Source organism: Sciurus vulgaris (assembly GCF_902686455.1).
Source record: "Sciurus vulgaris genome assembly, chromosome: 9".
In the NCBI taxonomy this organism is placed as follows: Eukaryota; Metazoa; Chordata; class Mammalia; order Rodentia; family Sciuridae; genus Sciurus; species Sciurus vulgaris.
In genome coordinates, this window is record NC_136469.1 from 22,361,461 (window position 1) to 22,384,908 (window position 23,448).

Below are 23,448 nucleotides of genomic sequence, written 5' to 3' on the forward strand. Positions count from 1 at the left end.
GTGATCTTCCAGAGTCCTCTCTCTGTAGCTCTTTTCTGTCTGTAATCTATCCTGCCATCTCTGAGGGCATTAGCATCCCAAACGCCCAATTCCATTTTCTTAGCTCAGAGAGACCTCCAAGCCCTCCATGCTATGGCCTAGAAAGTCTCTCCAGGCACTAAGCTGGGAGAACTGTGGAACTTTCCTTGCTTGATTTCTGTCTCTGCGTATTCCTGTCCTTCATTGCCTGATGTTCAATGTCATGAACATTGTTGTTTCATATATTTGACTTTCTTTAGAAGTTGCTTCAGTCGGGCAGGTAAGTCTAGTCTCTTCTACTCCATCTTGTTGGAAGCTACTACATCTTCTTATTGTTTCTAGGAGGAGTTTATATTTTCCAATCACAAGCTCTTTGATAATTATATATATTAAAATATCTTCCACCATTCTGTGACTCTGTTAAACATGGTTTTTACTGAAAAGTTTCTCTCAATTTTAATGTTGCCTAAAACATCACTTTTTAATTTTAGGGTTAATAATTTCTGCATCTGTTTACCTTCACAAAGTTAAGAAGACAGTTTTCTAAGTTTTTGCTTACAAATCTGTCACTTTAACTTTTAAATCTGTGGTCTATCTGGCATTTGTTTTTGTGTATGTTGTGAGGTAGGGGTCAAGACTCAGTTTCCATATGAATAACTCTTGGACCTACCACCACTTATTGACAAGTCTATCATTTCCCTACCATGTACTTTAATGTCAACTTTGTCATCAATTTAGTGACTGTAAGTACGTAGGCCAGTTTCTTGGCTACATATTAATTTAGAAATGAATGTATGCAACACAGGCAGTGATGCCACAATTAAATTTATCATGCTCCCAGATAATTGTAATTGAAATATTCTAAAAACAAGCAGTGTTTTAGTCCCATGTGAAAAGATCATTTTGCATTACATATAGATCTTATTCCAAGAATACTTTCATGCCAAAATGTAAGCACAGCTTCCATACAAATGTTTAGATGGGTGAAAATTTCAACTTAAAATATTTAGGTTTGAATAAATTTGTCAATGGAAAGATATTCACTTTAGTTTCTTAAGTCTTAAAATTTAAAAAAATCCTATTACAAAAGTAATGTATTTTGCTATGGATAAATTATCAAATAAACACAAGTCAAATGGAAAAAAAATTAAAGAAAACAACCCTACCTTTAGGTAATTATACAAAGCAACTTGTTGCCTTTTGGAGTCTGATTTTTCTGAGATTATTTCCTACTCAAACATTTTGACTCTGGCACCTTCTGTGGCTACATACACCCCAAGTCAACCAACCACTGAGTCCAACCCCTTTACTAAATTCATTATTTCTCTCATTCAGCAAATATGTATAAAGTAGTTATTATATGCCAGGCACTCTGCTAAGCCTTAGGGATACATATGAACAAAATAAGCAAAATTGGTACTCTCCATAGAATCCATCACCAATGGAGAGAAGTATTGTCAATAAAATAATCTCACAAAGAGATACAAGATGACCATGGATGGGAGATAGCTCAGTTGGTAGAGTGCTTGCTTTGCAAGCACAAGGCCCTGGATTCAATCCCCAGTACCACAAAAAAAAAAAAAGCCCATGGTACATATTCTGAAGGAGAAGTACATAGAATGGTAGGAGAGAAGGGACAATGACTCAACCCATGGAATGGGGAAGAGTTTTCCCGTGGGAGAGAAGGGTGGCCTGGAATCTGAAGGCTGGGCAGAAATAAACCAGTCTCAATAAAATCAAGGGGGATGGCAGTTTTCCAAGCACAGAAACAACAAGAGCAGTGGTCTGGTGGGAAGAGAGAACAGTGTGTTCAAGGGTTAGAAGGCCTGAGCTCAGGAGGCGATGGGATAGCGGAGCCCAAGGAGGCTGGGTATCTGCAGAGGAAGGGGCTGTACACATATTGTCCGCCCATGATCAGGATTTTGGTCTTTATCTTATGACCAATGGACAGTCATTGACGTGATCATATGTGTGTTTAATAAGCATTGCTCTGGCTAAAAAGGGGAAAATTTATTGATTAGGGAAAAAAGGATGTAGATACACTCAGTATGTGACCAGGTGGAAGATGAATTTGCTAGAAAAACAATAGTAATGCAGAGGAATAAATGGCATGGAAAGCATTTTGTAGGTCAGCTCACCTGGGTTTGGTTGTGAGTTAGTGATGGACGACGACAGAGGAAGATGTGAGGATGATTCCTCAGAGCCAGAGAGAGAGCAAAACACTGGAGGAGGACACTAGATTTGGTGAGGTCTGGGAAAGAGGTTATGATTCTGGTTTTGTTTATTTGGGGGACTAAGCGGAGATAAAAAGAAAGCAGTTGGATTTACAGGTTGGTTGTTCAGAAGAGAACTGGCTTAGGGAGAGGAACTTGTGCAGTGTCTGTATGTAAATAGTAACTGATGTCACCACAAATGAGAAAGTACAGAATGAGAACAGAGGAGGCTCCTGGGCCAGTAAAAGAAGATCTTGCAAAGAAATCTGAGAAGGGGCAAGCAGATAAAAAGATTCAACACTATGATATTTCAGGGTCCAAGCGTATTAGTAATTTTCAGACAGAGACATTGAGAAATGTGAAGACTGACACATTCATGTGTGATTGACTGATGTGGGGGTCATTGGCAAAGCTGGCCAGAATCAGAGCAATAGGGATGTAGCCTGAATAAAGCAGGGTAAGCAGAAGGTAGAAAATAAGGAGGTAAAGTTGGAGACTAACATTAATAGAAGCCTAGATATGAAAGAAGAGAGAAAAGACCGTAAGTAAAAAGAATTAAAAATGCAGAGAGTTTTCCTCATTGTTTTGGTTTTGAAGAGAAATTTTCTTTTTTTTTTTCTTTTTTCTTTTGTTTTATTGTAAACAAATGGGATACATGTTGTTTCTCTGTTTATACATGGCGTGAAGGCGTACCATTTGTGTAATCATAAATTTACATAGGGTAATGTTGTTTGATTCATTCTGTTATTTTTTCCCTTCCCCCCACCCCTCCCACCCCTGGAATTTTCTATATTTAAAAAGTATTAGAGTCCTTTTACTATAAAAAATTTTTTAAAAATAAAAGGTGTTAGATAATTTAACTCAGCTTTCAATTAAAGTTGAAGTCAACACTAAACTATTGTCTACAAGTCCTTTCTGAAATTCAATGCAACCATCTTTCATTAAGTAGATTAGACAAAGGGAAATGAAGGGAAGGGAGTGGAGAGAGAAATAGGAAAGATGGTGGAATGAATCTGAGATTATCTACTTTGTAGATATTTGAAAAAATGTAAGTGAATCCTACTCTCATGTACATCCACAGGAATGGGGTCCTAACTAGAATAAGACATAATCTGGGCATGTATAATTTTAACAAAACAGATTCCATTATTGTGGATAACTAAAAAGAATCAATTAAAAAAAAGTGCAGATTCACTCCGCTTGCATTGTGGATGCCAGTCTGGATAATCTCAACTTGCTTATTGTGAAAAAAGAGAGAAGGGTATTTCAGTACCAATGGATACTACTTGTACCCCATTGCTTGGGACTCAAAAGAGCTAGCAGGATATGCAAACATTTCAAACTCTTTAAAGAAATGATGTCAGTCAAAACATTGTCAGAAAGCCCTTAGGCAAAGAAAGCAAGAAATCTAGAACCAAAGCAAACAAGATTCAGCATCTTGTTACCTAACATGTCCTGCAACACAAATGTCAGCAACATATTGCTCTGAAGAAATAGCACACCAAGAACAATAAAGAATGGGCCTCAGAATATTCTAAATTTTTGGTTAGGAGGATGAAGGAAACCAAAGCAAAACATTAGGAACAGATTGCCAAGAGATGCGGTCTCTCTTCTTTGACACTATTTCTAAATCTGAATCCAGGCGAAATAATAATTTCCAGGAATAATTTAAGAGGAACAAGTAAGATCATACCTCAAGCCTCAATAAGTAAATTCGTTAATTCATTAAAAATTAAAAGTCACCACAGTAATAGTTCACTTCCCTAAAAAAACACGTAAGGAGTATATGTGTGTGTGCGTGTATGTGTGTGCATGTATGTCTGTGCATGCTTCCATTCACAAAACTAGCAAAATCAGAATTACAACCTCTTCCTCAGAAGTCCCCAATTAGATCATGGTAGTATAAGTCAAAATTTTGGAACTATAACTCTTTGGCCAAATCTGGCTTAGCACTTGTTTTTCTAAATAAAATGTTGTTGCAACACACACAAGAAATTACTGAAAGAATGACACCAAGAGTAGCTACAGAGAGGTCATTCATACTGTGAGATTCTTAAGAGGGTGTAATGGGATGGAACCTAAAAGCCTGAGTGCAGGGATTGACCTTGATAGGAAAAAGGCAATTCCCTCTGTCTGCCCCAGGAAGGGGGGGGGGGGAGTAGGAGGAGAGGAGATGGGAGGTAGGTTTGCATGCGTGATGGTCAGAGGTCAAAGGATATTCCATCTGAGCCCTTCGGTTTCTCAGGTAAGCAAGAAGAAAAGATCCCAGTTGATGGAAATGGTGGAGGATTTGAAAATTTGGTAACTAAGAAGTTCTAAGAGTGATTGCAAGAATTATTCATAGTAGCAAAAAAATGGAAACAAACCAGCTGTCCGTCAACTGACAAATAAACAAAATGTAGCATATGTTATGATGGATGATTGTTTAGTCATTAAAAGGAATGAAATACTAATTCTGCATGGATGAACCTTGAAAATAGCATGCTAAGTGAGAAAAAGAAAATAGTCACAAAAGGTCACAAATTGTATGATTCCATTTATAGGAAAGGTCTGAAAGAAGTAAATACATAGAAACAGAAATATGAGTGGCTGTCAGAACCAGGAGGAAGAGGAAATGGGAAGTGATTGCTAATGAAAATGGAGTTTCTTTTGGGGGTGATGAGAATTTTCTGAAATTAGATAGTGGTAAGGTTGAACAGTTTTGTGAATACACTAAAAACTATTCAACCTTTGAAAAAGGGGAACTTGGGCTGGATGTGATAACACATGCTTGCTATTATCCCAGCTACTCAGGAGGCTGAGGCAGGAAGATTACAAGTTCTAGGGCAGGTAATAGGTCACACTGAGCAACGTAGTGAGACCCTGTCTAAAAAACCAGAAAGAGTTAGGGATGTAGCACTCTGCCACCAGAGTGGCAAGGTCCTTTTTCAATCCCTAGTACAAAAAAAAAAAAAAAAGAATTTTTTTTTTTTTTTTCTTTTTGGCATATGGAGTATATCTCCATTTCTCTAATGGTTTAAAAGGGAAAAAGAAAAAGTAAAGTAAGAGAGTAGGCAAGTGAACTTTCCAGATAAAGTGGGATTGCCAGGTGCTAAGGTCATAATGTCTGTGACCCTGTAACCGATATATATATATATATTGCTATTAAGAGGAAGAATGTTGGGATTAGCACCCTTCTGAAAGTGGCCTGAAGGAGATTGCTCATTCCTTCTGCCACGTGAGGACACAGCAAGAAGGTGCCACCTATGAAGAACAAGCCCTCTTCAGCCACCTATCTGCTGGTGCCTTGATCTTGGATTTCCCAGTCTTCAGAACTTGGAGTGTCTATAAATTACCAAGCTTAATGTATTTTGTTATAGCAGCCTGAACTGACTAAGACACCAAGTAGTGGAGACATGCATGATGCTGAGGAAGCTTCAGGATGGGCTCTTATTGCACAGGCCCCGAAAGTACAGAGAAGACAGTGGGGAGAGGTAGAGTGTCCCAGCTGGGAAGAGAGGCCAAGGTATACTCAGGATGCATATGCATGGCACGATTCTGAGCATCACCTATAGATCGTAGAAGAAAGGCATCTGTTCTTCCAAGGCTTCAGCGATCTGTTGGTGATTTATTTCCTCATTCTAAATGCAAATTTATCTTAATTTTGCATTTGTAATTGCATATTCTTTTTGTTAAAAGGACTCCCCAAACTGAATATTTCAGGTCCCAGCAAAACAAGACTTGCTCCTGAAGACAGTGGAGGATCTATTTGAAGTCAAAGAGCCTAAATCCACAGTGATGCCACTCATCTGGCTGTGACTTGCTCCAACAATACATGGCTGCTTAGGTGCAGAAGATAGAACAAACAGCTCATCCAGAGCTGGGGCTTTTCGAGATGGCAGTGTGTTATTGGAAATGTGGGCTGTAGAACTTAAACTGGAAAAGGGGAAGAGAGTGAGCCGTGAAGGAGAATTCTGATAGATCATGAAAGAGCAGAGATGTTGGTAGAGTAGAACAAGCTGTTGAGAAGAAAGAATGATGGCATAGGAAGAAATTGAAAAAAATCAAGTTGGATGATACATGGTGAAACCAGGATGCTGGAGATGATTGAGGCGATTTTAAGGTCACAAGAGATAATACAGTCGTGGTCATTTGCTTTAAGGAAAAGTTTGAACTCAAAGATCTCCAAGAATCTGCACAGTGTGCCCTATGCCTCCTCTGTAATCTTACCTAGAGCTAATTCTCTCACTTGGCGGGTATCTTCATTCAGTTCTTTAGAAGTTCTATCCAGCCTAACTACCTGTACATCTAGATGTTTCTCTTTTGTCTAGCTTCTCCAGACCAGATCAACTTCTGCTTGTCTTCAGGATTTCATTTTAAAATCTTTTCCTTAGGGGAATCTTTCCCATCATACCCTATCCCTACTTTCAGGGAGGTAGATCCTCTATTACATGCCCAAACAAGACTTCATATTTTTCTTCCACAGCATTATCAACTAAATTATAGACATTACGGGGTTAATTATTTATGAAAATGTGCTTTCTTTTTTCCCACCAGATGAGGGCAGGAACAAATCTGGCTTTCCTCTCAATTGTATTTCAGATTGTTAGGGACTTGCAAATACTAGACATTCCTTAAATATTTGTTGTATGAATAAAATTTAAGATACTTAGGTGTAATAGTTTTCCCCAGAAGGCCATTTAATGCACAAAGATATAAAATGTGAAATAACAGATTATCTAAAATTGGCATATAATGTAAAAAATAATACATATTTCCTTTCTAAAAATACTACACATAGACACACTTATCTTTTTTAAGTTCTTATTGCTGTATTTATTAGACTTGTTTTTTCTTTTTAGTTTTTATTTTTACAGACTGCATTTTGATTCATTGTACACAAATGGGTTACAACTTTTCCTTTCTATGGTTGTACACAATGTAGATTCACACCATTCATGTAATCATACATATACATAGGGTAATACTGTTTGTCTCATTCTACTATCTTTCCTTCCCCCACCCCTTCCTGCCTGCCCCATATTCCTCTGTAGGATCCAAAGTTCCTCCAATCTTCTCTTGCCCACCGTCCCACCCCCGTTATGTATCATCATCTGATTTTCAGGGAAAACATTTGGCCTTTGGTTTTTTTGGGCTTGACTTATTTCACTTAGTATGATAGTCTCTAGCTCCACCCATTTACCAGCAAATGCAGAAACTCTATCTTCATCCTTATCTCATTGCGAATCTCTAGAAATACCAGTATAAAACCAAACTGAAGATAGGAAAGTACTTATGCAGAGATCTTATATAGAAATGAGAAAACCAATGCCTTATTTGAAATAAAGAAAAACTATATTGGAAATTCCAAAGGCAAAATAATATAAGATATATTATAATTTCCCCCTTTAAAAAGGGCTTTGTGGGGGGAAAAGGACTTCAGGGTAAGAGTGGAAGGAGTAGGTATGATCCATGATGTATATAAGGACCTTTGTCTTGTCACCATTCCAGAGCCTAATTTCTTGCTATAGTGTGTAATATTTTCAACCAGAGAGGAACCCCTGAGTGTGAATGCTCTGCTAATAAGGAAATGCCTATGGTTATTTTTTTCCAGAAATGGACTTTCATGACCTCATATTTTTAGCACTTTTGTCTGACTATTTCTGTTGTCCTCTAAAATTTATGTTGAGGTTTTGTTTCAAATATATTGGGAAATGTAGCTCTATTACAGGATCATGTTAATTTCAGGACTGGGTGTAATAAATTTGCTAAATCCAAGAGTTAGTTGCTCAAGAATGGACTAGTCTTAACAATGCTGATTATTATTACTTTGACTCAGAGTATATACATACTGCCTATGGGAGAAGTGGAACATAAATAAGATCATTTATTTTCTTTTGGAGGAGTTACACATGGTGTGTTCATATAGTTAAAAAAGAGTCTCTTTGGTTTATTAGTTGCCACAAAATTTTCATCCACTTATGTTCTAAAAAGCCTTAAAGGAAAAAAAAAAAAAAAAAGTCGACCAACATAGAAAGCCTCAACATCATCTACTTTGTGCCTAGCATTTAACATTCTATTGTTTCTAATTTTCATTAAAATTCTGCAAAATTGGTATTAAATCACTCTCTATTCCACCTGTTAGAAAAACAAAGCTCAGAGATATGGTGCAGTTTGACCTAGTGGTGATGTGAGGAAATGAATCTAGATGTGGAAGAAGCTGAGCCCTGTAATATCTGTGTATCTCCCAAATGATGAAGGTCTCTAAACCCCAATGAACCACGCCTCTGCAGGTTGTGTTGTCTATATTTTGGAGAGGAGGCAGGTAACTGGGGATTGAACTCAGAGGCCCTAGACCACTGAGCCACATCCCCAGCCCTCTTCTGTATTTTATTTAGAGACAGGGTCTCGCTGAGTTGCTTAGGGCCTCGCTAAATTGCTGAGACTGGTTTTGAACTCGTAATCCTCCTGCCTCAGCCTCCCAAGCCATTTGGATTACAGGCATGTGCCCCTTTGCCCAGTTTGTGTTGTCTATTAAATATTTTTTTTTTTTAGAAAAGCTGAAGATAGCAATATAATGGATATTTCTGATAATAACTTATAGGTTACTTCTATTTTTGAGGTGTTCCCTGTGACCACACTAGTAGAATATTAATTCAATGAAGAATGACTGAATGATGAAGTCTACTCAGGATGTGTCATGGGGGGGTCTCTTACCACTGTCCCAGCTTAGGGGACTGCAGTTTCCACCTATGGTCTCCTTCTTCCCTACTTGGAGCTCTTCTGGGGTCTCTAATTGGGCTCCCTAAGAACTAACCCTCTTGCTGCTGCTTAGAATTTTTCCTCTTATTAGTTTACAAAACAAATCTGATTCTCTTTTTTATTTTATTTTTTCAACTATGATTCTGGCTAAATGCTTCCTTGACCAAGACTCCCTTAGTCCCACACCCATTATTCTCTCACCTCAAACTTTCTCTCACGGCACACGTTAATGACAATCTGTAGTTCTGTCCACCCTTTGGTTTGCTATCCTGTGCCACCACCTGCATACATCTACCTTCTCACTGACCCAGCACCTGCTTTCTTAAAGGTCTTGTCACCAACCCAACATCTAACCTTTTACTACAAATCTACAAGGTTTAAGTACAGAAGATGCTGAATATGAATGTTGTGTCAATAAGGAAATACCAGAGGATTTTCCCCCCAGAAATGCTCCTTTAGCTCTTCATATTCTTATTCTTAGTACTTTGATCTGAAAATTCTTCTAAAACTTGTTTTGTTTTTTCTACAACGAAATTGGTAAGTATGTTTGTATCACAGGCTCTGCTAAACTCAGGACCATGTATAATGATTGTAAAACACGGACGAGTAGGCAAATAGAACTAGGACACTCAGCAAAGGTTCCCTTTTCTGTCCAACATCTCCAGGGCAGATTGAAAGCAAATACAAAGCCAAATGGAAAAAACAGGCAACAAACGGAGGGGTGCAGAGACCCCATCAAGTCCTTGAGCCCCACTGAGCTCTCCCACCACTCCGGTAGGATTGCTCCGGGACCAGACCGCGGCATTCCTGGTGTTCCCCTGGGTCCTCTCCAGGCTGGTCGCCATGGCGCGATGCCTCGTCCTCCTGGTCGTAGCCTTTCAGTCTCAAGCGGTGGAGACCCGCGGGATCGCGTGTCCCACCCGGCAGTTCCCCCTTTCGGGCTGTCAAGTGGAGAAAGCCCCCGAAACTCCCGATCCCGTGCACAGAACAAACTCCGAACGGATACCCGGGCAGAGCCAAGATGGCAAACCCGGACTGAACGTGCCAACGTCCCTCGCTCCTCCCGGCTCCGGAGCCCCGCCGGCTGCCCTCCCGAGGCCTCGGCCGCCTCCACGCGCGCGGAGCGGGCAGGGGGCCGCGGGCGGCCGAGGACCCTGTGCCCGCTTCCCGGACTACAGATCCCAGGGTGCCTCTGGGGCTCGCGCCCTGCCTCGCTGCTCCCTCCCTCCGCCCGTCCCCTCCTCCCCCGGCCCTTGTTGTTTTGGCTGGAAGCGCTCCGGCGGAGTTTCAGAGAAAGTCTGGCAGAAACCAGAGCCTGGCCCGAGCGTGGGGAGGGGAGCGGGGCAGGGAGGAAGAGGGGCCCGCAGCCCGGGAGGAGGCGGGAGCCGGACCCAGGGCCGCGCCGCTCAGAACCAGCCGCGCGCCCCGGGGTGGGGGAGGCGGCGGGGAGGAGCGCGAGGGGACGGGACAGTGGGATCCCTCCCAGGAGCAGAGCCGCCCAGCGCCTCGTTCCTCCGCCGCTCCCCGCCCTCCTCGGCGGCCGCGAGCGCGGACCCACCCTCCCGCCGGACCTGCGACCTCCGCAGCTCCCCGCGACGCCCCGCGCTTCGCTGCCGACTCGGCGGCTCCCTCGGTAGCCCGGGACCTGCCCTGCGTCCCCTGCCCCGGGGAGCTTCGCGGCTTCCCTTTTCCTCTGGGCTGCCCAGGCGCCGTGGAGAAGCGACCCACCCTTCCCGGAGGAGAGGGAAGGCGAGGATCGCGCCAGGCGCACCGAAACCAAGAGCGGGCGAACCGGAGTGGGCAGCGCGCGGGGCATTGTGTGTGCGTGTGTGTGTGTGGTGTGTAGTGTTGTGTCTGCTACGGAAAGCGCTCCGGGGAGGTCCTGTCCCTAGGGGGCGGAGCGCAGGGGACCGAGGCTCCCGCTCCGAGTCGGGGCAGAGTCCCGCGGAGCGCCAGCGCTGCCGAGACGGCCGGCGGGACGGCGCGCCTGGCGGCGAGGCGGGCGCACTGAAGGAAGGCCAGCCAGCACTCGGCCCAGCGCGGCCCCGCGCGCGTTCTGCTCACGTCGGCGGACCTGCGGAGCCGAGGCTCGAAAGCGCCGAGCGGCGCGCCGCGGAGCCCCGCCGCCCCGTCGAGGACAGAGCGAGGTCCTGTTCGCTGCGCGCCCTGCAGGCGCCTGCTGTGTCGGGAGCGCGCCCACCGACCCCCAGCTGCCGGGCCCGAGCGGGACAGGCGCGCACCATGAGCGGCGGCGAAGTGGTCTGCTCCGGGTGGCTCCGCAAGTCCCCCCCGGAGAAAAAGTTGAAGCGTTATGTAAGTAGAGCCCCGGCCCGGCTCCGCGGCCTCGGCGCCCACACCCCTCCTCGGCCCGCTCGCTGGCGGCCGGGGCTGCTTCGCATCCCGGCCTCTTTGCCCACGACCCCTTTCCGGGCAGGCTCTGGACCAGCTGCTTTTCACTCACGCCCTGGCGTCCAGTTGGCCGGGCAACTTTCTTCCTCCAGATTACAGACGGCCCATTTCCCGGCCCCATCGCCCCACCGCCCCACCGCCCCACGAGAGGGCCCAGATCTCTAGCTCGCTGCCTTCTGCATATTTTTGTTATTCCTTTTAGCAGGGAGCGGGTGCGATGGGGAGAGGAGCCTTTCCCATTATATCTCCATGTAATTATGGGACTGATGGGCGCTAAATTTCCCGCACTAGGTAAACTGAGATTTTTAAAACGAATTAGTCTTCCTTTCGGTCCGCACTCCCTTACTCCAGCCCCTTGAGGTGGGTTGAAGGGAAGGGCTCGATGGGCCTGAGAAATGGACCTTAGAGGCAAGCATCTCAAATGTTTGCACCAGGGAAAGAAAGGAAAGTTAACACGTTTACATTTTCGCGGTTTTGAATTGAGGGACATTGGAGTTTGGCCCGTGATCCCTGCAGGTTTGATGCAAGAGGAGGGCGCTGGGGGGAGCCTAGTGGCTGTTTTTGGGAGCTCTGGACGCGTTGTTAAGTTCCGCAGGAGGAGACAGCTGAAACCAGCAGGGATTTCTGTGTGTTATGATTCTTTCCCAGGCACCAGAATGGCTTAAATGGTATTTGTGGAATTGATACAAGATGTTGATTGTGTGTTAAACCGTTTTAGTTGTTAGGAAAAATATTCCTTGAAAGAACCAACCTCATTTAAATGGGGATCTGAGTCTTCAGGAATCTGGAACCTTATTCATACTCCCCATCAGTTCTTTCGTCGTTGTTCCTTCAAAGGAAAAAAATTACATTTTTGCCCTTGGCGTCTGCAGTACATATTTTTCTAGTGAAATGCACTTCCAAAAGCAAGATCTTTATTCCCTTACATGTAAGTTCACTAACTGTACTAATTGAACCTGTTTCTGTTGAAGGGTATCTACACCCAGTACTGAGCTCAGGTTAATCTTATTAGTCACTGTTTGCTTGCATAAAACAGTGAAGTGCAATAGTTAATTTTACTAACAACTGTGAGTTTCTACTAGAATTTGTTTTAGACAAGTAATTTTACTGAAGAACTCAATGTCACACACATCATAAAGCTCTCCAGAGAACTGTTGAATCCTTCCAAATTCTCTCTCCCCATCTATCAGTTTGCCTGTGTATCCTGGTAAAGATGCTAACTTAAAAAATTTGAGTATGGCAGCAGTTTGTCCAGCTCTTAGTTTTAAAGACAATGTGTGTGTGTGTGAGAGAGAAGAGAAGTGGGTAGGGAGATAGATATATTTGTTTTGAGAAGGCACAATGGGGTTCTTGGGGGAACTAAATAATATATTTGCTGAACTAGATAGTGATAATAGAAATTTAATGCATTCTTTCATGGTTTATGGCTCACTCAAAAGACACTTTAGGGGCATCAACCTATGGAGCACCTACTAAAGTTTACAAAATACAGTAGGAAAAAAAGCCCTGCCCTCCCCCCCCATCCCCCCTTAGGCATTCAATTATTGTAATATTAACCAGGAAAAAGATTGTCTTAACAAGAACCAAAAAAAAAAAAAAAAAAAAAAAAAAGGAAAAGTCTAAATATATATAGATATGTGTATGTGTATATTATTTGATGATTATAGCAGTTTTCTTAGCTAGGCAGTGTATGTTCTACAACAGAGAAAACAGGCTCAATAACCAAGACATGCCAGAGGCAGGATTTGAACTCAGATCTGCTTGATTGGGCTATAAAAGTTTAATGAGTCTCATCTAGTTCATTTCAAATGTGGAGCTCTGACTAGGTCAGCTTAAAGGTTCTTGGAGATTATAACTTGCTGTGAACCCATGAACAGAAGTTGAGAATGCAGGAAAGAGGTGGGGATCAGGTGCACCGTGTTGAAGAAACACGTCCCAGCATTTGCCTTCAAGCAGGTTTAGGAATCTTTGGGACAGTGAGATAAGCATGTGTGATAAATTTAACCATGAGTGCAGAGTGTTTTCTGTCTGTGTCCAAGTTGAGTGGTGTGGATATTTTATCAGTGTTTTGAGGAACAAGCTCAGTGTAGTCTGAAACTGTGGAAATACATTTTCTTTGTTCCAGGGCTTGAACCCAGGGGCACTTAACCACTGAGCCACATCCCTAGCCCATTTTTTATTTTTTGCTTTGAGACGGGGTCTCGCTAAGTTGCTCAGGGCCTTGCTAAATTGCTGAGGTTGGCTTTGACCTTGTGATCCTTCTGTTGTAGCCTCCTGACCCGCTGGGTGGCATGTGCCACCATTCCCAGCCGAAACCGTGGAATACTTACAGGAGAGATACCCTACATTGTGTTTCAGCAGGGGAAGGAATATTGCGAACAGCTGGGGGAACCAGGGGTGGTATCTTGCTTGGTGGGATACTACAGTCATCATTACACATTAGAGAAATAGGTGTCCAGGAAGGTGATCCAGAAAGACAATGGGGAGGTGGCTATTAGGAGTTCAGGGACCAGAAGGATGACAATGGAGTATTATTTTAAGTTAAACGAGGCTCACCTTAGATTTTATCTATCAAGTCAGTTACATAGAAGAATTTGACATTCTCTAATTATTGATATTTTGATTTCTGTATCCAGTTTGGGTAGTTTTTGCTGAAGCAGCATTGACTGTGGGAAATAGAGACAGAAATAAATGCATTTTTCTGTGTTTGATTTCTTTCATGTGGAATCTTTATTTTCTGAATGGAAAGAAACATTGTAGGCCATCCAATAGGCAAAATGTTGTTCAATAATGGTTTTAATTTTTAAATTTTATTTCTGGGGTGCTGGTGATCAAACCCAGTGCCTCCCACATGCTGGACAAGTGCTTTATTGTTGAGCCACATGCTAAGTCCTTGATAATGATTTTTAATGAGCAGATTCACTGTGAAAAGCTATCTTGGATGCATGGTACTGTAATTATTCAATGAGACTTTAGGGAGTTTGAGCATCATGATTCTGCTGGGAAATATGTCACCTGAGGGACTTTGACAGTTGTTTCACTGTTTACAATATTTATAGGGTAATCCAAACACTGATTAAGATGATCGTTAAAGGCTTGTTAGTGACAAAAAAATTGTTTTCAGTTTATCTTTAAAGCCATCTCAAACTATGGCCCCCAGTGAATTCCATTTGAAACTCCCTGGTTGGTCTGCTATTTCGTTCACCTCCAGCAACACTTTTTTCTTCACATAGTAGCTTGCTCATCTTACATGGAAAGCTTTCTTGGATTTCCTAAAGAGAGTAAAAGTGACATAAGATAAAAGAAAGGAAGAAAGACTTGGGAACACCTCTGCCTCTCCCCCCATCTTTTCTTGTCCTTATTTTTCCTGTATTTGCAAAAGAGCAAGAACCTCTTTATATGTATTTCTCTGTGAGGTTTGTAAAGTGCTTAAAATGCATGTGAAATTTTCCATGCTTTTTTCTTGTTTTCTTTTGCTATTCCCATGTTGCCGTCTGCATTCTGTATTATATATTAAACAGCTGCTTTTTTACTTAGTTAAGGGCCTGAGTGGAATCATGTAAGAGCATTGTCACTTGGGTTACATACAACAAGTAAACTCCTGGTACTCTGCACTCAACACTGGTGCTTAGTTTTTGTTTTTAATTTCAATTTCAATTTTTGTTACTGACACATAATAACCATACATTATTTATGGGGTATAGCATGATAATTTGATTCATGTATATGATGTGTGATGATCAAATCAGCATAATTAGCATTTTCGTATGTTTAAATATTTGTCATTTTTTTCTGTTGGCAACCTTTGAACTCCTGTCTTGTAGTTCTTCATAAAATTAAAAAAAAAATTCTTGTATGTATTCAGATTTTTAAACAGTTGTTGAAAAAAAGTACTGGTGAATTTTTATCAGGAGTTGAAATTTTAGTTGAAATTAAATGTGAGGCTATAAACAAAGGATTGCCTTAAGCCAGCTGGCTACCACTATGGCTCTGCAGGAGGAGCTTCCCTGTGGCCTGCCACAAACCTGGACACCAAACTGGGGCTCCTCCATGTCCCATAGCCTGGCTGTCAGCCTTGGGCAGGTGTGCAGTCTCAGCAGGAGAACCTGCTTCTGAGGCCACAGCAAGGTGTCCTGTTAGCTGACAGCCAGCCTGGGAGCAAGTTCTTGGGTGGGTAATCTGTACCCAGCTGGAGCTCTGTCTGCTTTGCAGCTGTCAATTAATAGGCCAGTTCTTGTCTGGACTTTGAGAACAAAATCCTGGTTCTGGAAATGGGCCTAGAAACAGAAATAGCCTCTCCCACTGGGTGGGCACCTGACATCTGACATGGAGGAGGGGATGCTGGGCAGGTGGAAGCTCAGCATCTCCTTGGTTCAAGGACAACTGAAGACCTTGCTAAGCATGAGGTGCCTGCTCAACAGTGTCACTGCAGCAAAGAGGACTGAAACGTCTGGAAGCTCCTCCTCTTCTTTCTTTCTTTCTTTTTTTTTTTAATATTTATTTATTGCCAGCAGCAACCAACAGATTCTGAAGCTTGAAGGAAATTTTTTTCTTGCTCTCTTCATGTTGGTGGTAAACATTCAATTCAAATCACTAATGTTTTCTTTTTACCTTTTCAAGTGTGACAGGACCATTGTTTCCATTAACAAAGATCTTCAACTAGCAATTACATTAAGCCTTTTTAATAGTTAATGATAGTTAATTCTTTGTTGTGCCTGGGTTTAATGATAAGTACAAAACTGTCCATGTAAAACTTGTTGAATCCCTAAATTCAGTTGTTGTCTTTTGGGAATTCAAAATTATCATTTGGAAGGTGTATCCGTTTGGAGGGTAGTTTTAGAATTCTACAGACTTTTAAAAAAAATTTTTTTTGTAAAGATAATGTTTTAATAAAATATGATATGGCAAGAATTATCCTTGGATAATTTGGTTGTTGTCTGAATTGGTTATTTTGGTGTGTTTTGCCATACTAAATCTTCTTAAGACATATGAAAGGAACTATATAAAACTCCATATTTTAAAGTCAGCGTAAAAATATGTAGATCAGGTCTTGATAACTTAGAAAATGAGAAAGCTTAGGAGGTGGTAGATTCAAAGCATTCATTAGGTACCAGCACTCCTAATTTTCTTATAGAGACTGATGGACAGAAGGGACGTTGCAGTAGGTGGACTACTATTTTCCTTTAGAAGAATTCTTTTAAAAAGTAATTTGATGCAACCACTGATGCTTTTAGGGGGCACACTGAGCTGCTGTGGAAGGGAATTCAGATCGTGTGTTGGGACTAGATTCTCCTTGACTTTGCCTCTCCCCACCCATGTGACCTTTGACCATTCCATCCTCCGTTTCTTACCTGTACATTTTGGGGAAGGGCAATAGATCTACAGCCATTTTTTTTTTTTTTTTTTGCAAGTAACATTCCTCTTCTTAGACATTTCCTTGGGTGATTGGGCAGATGGGTTAATACTCCATAGGCTGTCTTTTTGGGTAAAAATCTCAGTTATTATTCATCTCACATAGTTTAGTGAATGTATTAGAAATTGCTGGAGCAGAATTCTTTGCAGACTCTATCCAGTGTTTGAGCAGAATGTAGACACTCAGAGCACAGAGCCTTCGTCTGCTCTGTTCCTGTGCCCGGTACTGTCTCTCCAGTGCCCAGACCAGTGCCTGACTCAGTAGAAGTTCAACAAGTATCTGTGGACTGAATAAATAAACAGGTATTTCAGGAGCTCTTGTAATGTGCCATGTTTGGAATGTAGTGAAGGGACTGGACCCCTTCCTGCCCTTAAGGAGTTTCTACTCTATTTGTACAGACAAGCTGTAAAGACATGCACATTTAAATCATTTTACAAGAGATATGTTATAGGGCCATATATGATTAATTGCCAAATGAGGGATCGGGATTATAATTGCCCAAGAGTTCAGAGTGAGAACAGAGGGGGAAGAGAGCTGCCAGAGAAGACTTCCCAAATGAATTTCAAGCTCTGTTCTTGGAAGAACTGAGGTGCTACCTAGAGCAAAAGCAGATTCTTGAGGGAAGGCCGGTTGTAAAGGAAGAGAGGGCATCCCAGTGAAGAGAAGTGCTCTGAACCCTTCGTTCCATGCCTGGAGTTTGGATTTCAGCTGGAACTCCAGTTTGAGAGGCTTTTGTTTCTGCATGACCTAATGCTCTTGGTGGATTCCTAAACCACCAGTGCATTTTCTGCATCAGACTAGAAACAAACAGAGCAACCTGTTTGGTCACCTGAACTTACTGAAATTCCAAGGGACATGTGTTATTTAAGATTTCTTTATGTCTGTTTTGAGCGAAATAATTCATTCTGGCAAGCATTTAGTTTACAACAGAGAAGGAGCATGTTCTGGTGGGAGGAAGAATAAAAGAGCCTTTGATTCATTTGCTTCTGAGTTCCAGCAGGAGGGCCAGCGCTGCCTTGGGCTAGTGTCTTATTTTGGACTTTGGAAGCCATCTTAGCCCAGCTGTGTGAGTGCCAGGCCGTGTTGGAGGGAAGAGAATAATGCCATTGGATCACATTAAACTCCTTCTGACTGTTGATGGAGGGCTTTCTCTCATTTCACATTCCTCACATTAACATGGTGGCTAATTTCCACCAAGTTAGAGCTCCATCTGAATTTGCCATTTGAACTTGGATTGAAGTCACAACATTTCTGAGACTCCTTTTATCTCAGTCCGTCTGTGGACTAAGTATGGAAAACGTATCGAGTCACAAGTCTCATTGTTTTCTTCTCTTGGACCACAGCACAAATAAAATTAGCATTCTTCTTTAGATGGCTCTGGGGGAAAGTGGCTCATTATACTGTGGATTTCCACATCTATTAAATAAGTAGCCTCTTCAACCTGCTGGCTGCAGGAGGCTTGCTGAATTGTGGGTGGCAATTTAGGCCTATAAGAATTGCAGGGAAAAGTCATCTTAGGAACTGGAAGTTTTTGACCATGCCAGGCTTATAGTATGAGCACCTTAAATAATATAACAGTGTCCTCACTGAAAGAATCTTTTATATTTTAAACAATTCTTTAATTTATCCAGAGCAAAAATCTCACCAGTTGAAAAGTGCATAGAGAATATAACCTAATGGGCTTTTGACCCTCTTAACAGCCTGCTTTATAGAAAGGAGTTAAGACTGTGCACTGTAACACATATTTGGTTGTTATCTCTGTTACATTAGCTCTTGAAGCATTCTGATTACAACTTGTAGCTGCCAAGCCCTGTCCTGCAGTATTATCTGGAGCAAAAATTTTCCATGTGGCTGTTTTTACAGAGCTGCTATATGCAAACTGTACGTAAAGGTGAAAGTTATAAAGGAGCAGAACTTCAAATGTGAGTTATCTTATATATATTTTTTGCCATTTAATTGTTCTTTCCTTACCTCTTTGTGTATATTTCAGAAATGTTTATCATATTTCTTAAATGAGTTTTCTTTCATTTTTACGTATTAGAAAGAATGCCAAATTTACCAAGTTTTTCTTTTTCTTTTTTTCTTTCTTCCCAGCTTTTTACTTTGAATTCATACTTGGCCTAGGTAATTCCCTAAGTTGTGTTCTTAAAAAACAATGTCCTAAAAGGAAAAAAATCCAAATGGCTACATTGTTCTGTGAATTAAAAACAATATACTGAGAGTCCAAACATTTCTTTTCAATGTAAAAAAATCTTGGGTCTTTTATTTTTTTAAAGGAAGAAAAATACCAAGCTTTGCTTTAGCTATCCCGTTCATTGTTTTTCCTTTCCCCTTTTTATTTATTTTCTTTTGCTTTGACTTGTGCAGTTTAAATCATTATTATTATTTTTTAAAAATAGTTTTGTGCACTTTTCTTTAACAACAACATTTGTGGAATAAAACCTCTCCCAATTCCACTTTACATTTCAAGAGAAAAGTGAGAGGCCATCCCATGGTCTGAAGAACAGGTCAGATGTCAGACAGCACCAACTTTTGTAATTTACTTTCATGATGCCTGCCTAGATTGAATTTATCATCATTACATAGAGAGATTTGACTGTTATGCATGAAATAAGCAGGGAAATGTAATTTTAGTCAGGAGGCCTGTTTTCTGTGCAGTCTGATAGCGTCAGGAGAACATTGAGAACTCAACCTATTTTTGTTGTTGTTTTTATTGTGTTTAATGCATTGGTTTGCTGTGAAATTGTATGTGCTAATTGTTGTCAAGTAAGAAAAGCAAAGCGTTCTGTCCCACTGTCCCCTGCCCTCTTGGTTTTATTTGTGTCACTGTTGTATGGTAATGAGGATTAGGAATGATGATGTTCCACTTAGCATGTAGATTGTTTTTCTCTCCTGAAATGCAGTTTTTAGTTACTAGTGTATTGGGAAATGTGGTCGAGCCACTTTCTGACTGGCAGAACCCCTCCCTGAGATGACTACCTGATTAAAGAATTAAACGCCTGGTGTGATATCTCAGCTCTGATCCATAGCACATTCCCATAAGTGTCTTGACCAAAGTTGAGGTGGCCAGAATTAAAGTGCTTCTGACTCAAGGGACGACCCCTTGATAAATGGTAGAGAAGCACTTTAATCTTTGACTTTGGAAGAGAAACACTTGGTAAAATGCTACCTTCCACTTTTTGAACTACAGTGGTGTTAATGTAGAGCTTGGTGAGGAACAGCTTGGTAAGGAACGTTGGCCTTGTTCAGTGAGGGAGGTATTAATTGAAGCCCCTACCCTCTGGCAAAGTTATAATTGACCCAAAGTTATGTAGGAGTTTTTGTACTTTGCAAATTCTCCCTGACAGTTTCATGTTTGAATATTTGAAGGGTTGAGAAAAGGTAGAAGGAAACACTGATCTAGTAAGAATGCAAAATATTTGGGCAGGTAATTTGTTCATTAGTGATGCTGTTACATAAAACCAAAGTCTTTGGACTTTGGGTATTTAGGTCATTTGTCTCCAGAGAAAGGGGCACAAAATTAAACTGGTGCTATTGCACAGTATCCTTTTTTCTTTTTCCATAAGCAATCAAATAGTTGGGGCTCAAATTTATCAATGTGCAGAACTTCAAACTGGAAATGCAAACCTAACATGTTTCTAGATGAATTTCAAATGACCCACAGTGTACACAGTGAAAGGTCTAAACACATGAACTGTTTACTCCAAAATTACGACTTCATTCTTTGGTGTTCGTAACAGGATATACTTTCCAAAGGACAAAAGTGGCATTTGTACTTTGCCTAAAGTGCACAGTGTGGTATCCTGCATAGTCTCTCAAGCAGCATGACCAAATAATTGTAGAATGTTGAGCCAAAAGTTATAAATCATCTTGTCCAGTGTTCTTCAGTCTTTTCTAATCCATTCTCCTCTCGTATGTCGTTGGAGTGCCCTTTGACTTTTCATCCAGTCTTGCTTTCTATGATTTGCATTAGAAAAACAATAGCTATATTAAATATCCTTTTTGTTTTCAGTTGCACACATCTCCCTCTCCACTTGCTCAGAAGAGTCCAGCCTCCTCATTTTACAGGGAATGAAAATTAGCCTTGGGGAATCTAATTGATTTGACCAAGGTCATACAACTTCACCAGCTGCTCTCTCAGGGTCAGGTCTCTCACCTCTCTGGGCAAGTCCTTTTACCACTGAGTGAATGCCGCCGTGAACGAGGCCCTAGGAAGAATTAAAAAAAAAAAAAAAGAGGGCCAGGAGGACGCTGTGGTCACCTGCAAGAGTGTTTTGGCGTCGGGGGAATGGGATGCAATCATTCCGCAAACTGTATCATGACCAAGGATGTGTGAGATGGAGCTCTAGAAGGATTCAGCAGAGAGAGGTTAACTCAGGGACTCCGAAGGCTTAACCAGGGTGGCCAGAGACATTTCATCAGACCTTAAAGATGGATTCTGTTTCCAAAGATGGTGCTGGAGTGAGATCCAATTTCCACTTCTCCCTTTCCCAGCCAGACTCTTGAGTTGGTTATGTAGCTGTGACTGTACCTTTTCCTCACCTGCCACTCATTTCACAATAGAACACAGCCTGGGTCCTTTCCCCATCATTCTTACCTGAGCAGCTCCCTTTAACTAACTTCCCCCAGTGATCTCCTTGTGACCAAATCTTATGGACACATTTTAATTTTTATTTTTCATGGAGCTCTTGAGGACATGGATGGAGATAACCAATCCTTCTTCCCAAATCTCGTGCCTTACTCTTGCTTCCTGGTTTCCTTAAGTTTCTAAGGGTTCCAGCGCTAGTGCTGATCAGTCCCTGTCTTCTCCCATCTCTGTTAGTGGCTCTTCCTCTTTTGTGAGGTTGTGACTGCCTCTGAGAATTTGATAAATCCCTGGGCTCTCATTTTCTATAATTCTTGCAAACTGAGAAACATTCTCATCACTTGCATGCATTCTAACCTTTAAAGCTCATCTGTGGGGCTGGGGTTGTGACTTAGTGGTAGAGGGCTTGGCTAGCATATGTGAAGCACCACATAAAAATAAAAAAGGCATTGTATCCCTCTACAACTATTCAAAAAATTTAAAAAAGCTCCTGTGTGGATCTTAATGCCCTATGAAATGCCCCCTGCATTATATGCTGATAATTTGAATCTCCTCAGCTCATTTCTTATTCCAGATCTAGGGATCTAATTGTTTAGATGCTCGACAGGCTCTTAAGTCCACATGCCCATAGCAGGTCCTTTTATCTGTTCCCCTGACCAGCTCCTCTTGCTGTTCCCTCCCAACAAAGACACCACCATACTCCTTTGGTGAATTGAGTTGACAGGTTTCCTTTGGCTGCACCCTTGATGAGCAGACCCTGTGGGTATTACCTCCCCAGTATCTCTTGACTCTTGGCCCCCATGCTGCCTGAATTACCTTTGTGCTTCTTCCAGACTGCTGCAATAGCAGAGGGTCTGCATCCATTCTTGGGACCCTGCAACCTCTCCCTTCATTGAGGCAGCTAAGAGGACAAGTCTAATAATGCCGTTTCCTAGTTTGAAGCCTTTCTGTGCATTCCTTGGCTTTTAGGAATGCCGGAACCACCTCTTCCCTTGGCTTCACGGAGCATCAGCACCATCCAGGAGTATCGGTTGCCACGTTTCTGCTCAGACTCTGCGCTTCAGCCGTGCTGAACTCTCCATCTAGAGTGGCCCCAGGGTCTGTCGCTCCAGGCCTTTACAAGTGCTCTTGTCTCTTCTAGGAATTCTTGGCCCTCCTCTGCTGCCACTGCCACCTCCACAGAGTAAGGAGGATCTCTTCTCGCTCCTGGGAGGCGCTGCTATTCCACAGCAGCGCACTGTCCACTTGATTCTGTTTGCTATTTACTCGCCCATTTCTTCTTAGCTGGTGAGGCCTCAGTGTGACTTTTGTGATTCTTGGGCTCTTCTTCCTCCATTAGAAAAATAAAAAAATTTATTTTGCAGCTCTGTCCATATAAAGATAAATGTATTCTGAGCTGGACTTGTTATTATGTATTTATTATTGTTCACTTTTAATTCTCATCTGAAGAGAAATTGATATTAAAAACACATTTTTGTGCTCCTAAAAGTACTCTGGGCCCCGGCATTGTGTCTTTTCCGGCTGAGTCCGTGGGCTCTGTTAAGTGAACAGAGATACTTTGGAGATGAAGTTGACAAATGTACGTCACCTGATGGACTGGGGCTAGGAAAGGGAAGGAGACACTCAATTATTTTGTTCTGTGTTACTTCTGCCATGGTCTAGATAACTCACTAAAGCAATTTTTAGATTTTGTAGTTTAGTCCCTGTGAATAGAGAAATAGGATGACATACTTAAAAGGGATACATATGGATGGATACACACACACACTTAAGACCAAAAATCATGAGGGTTTTTTGATGTCAAAAATATGTTCCATGAGCTGTTCTACCAGTATGTACGTCTACCAATATGTGCATTTCTTCCTGATGTTTCTGTGTAGAACAGTGGTCTTTGGTGTGGGTAGGAGGTGATTTTTGTCTTCTCCAAGGGATGCTTGGTCATGTTTGGAGACGTTTTTGGTTGCCACAGCTGGAGGAGAGTGTACTTCTGGGGTCTAGTGGGTAGAATGAAGGATGCTCCTAAATACCCTGTGTCGCACAGGACAGCCCCACAGCAAAGAACTGTCTGG

The 23,448-nt window shown here is 41.9% G+C and overlaps 1 protein-coding gene across 4 annotated transcripts in view; it reads left to right on the forward strand.

The window, feature by feature from the left end:
- The first annotated feature begins 10,235 nt into the window (after positions 1-10,235).
- Positions 10,236-23,448, forward strand: part of GAB1 (GRB2 associated binding protein 1) — a 119,231-nt gene continuing 106,018 nt past the window's right edge. The window contains exon 1 of one of the 4 annotated variants that reach the window (XM_079154137.1): positions 10,236-11,285. In XM_079154137.1, coding sequence (XP_079010263.1) covers positions 11,214-11,285 — 72 coding nt within the window. In that variant the 5' untranslated portion in view covers positions 10,236-11,213. The remainder of the gene's footprint in view (positions 11,286-23,448) is intronic. The other 3 variants (XM_079154139.1, XM_079154138.1, XM_079154140.1) reach the window with 3 other exon arrangements.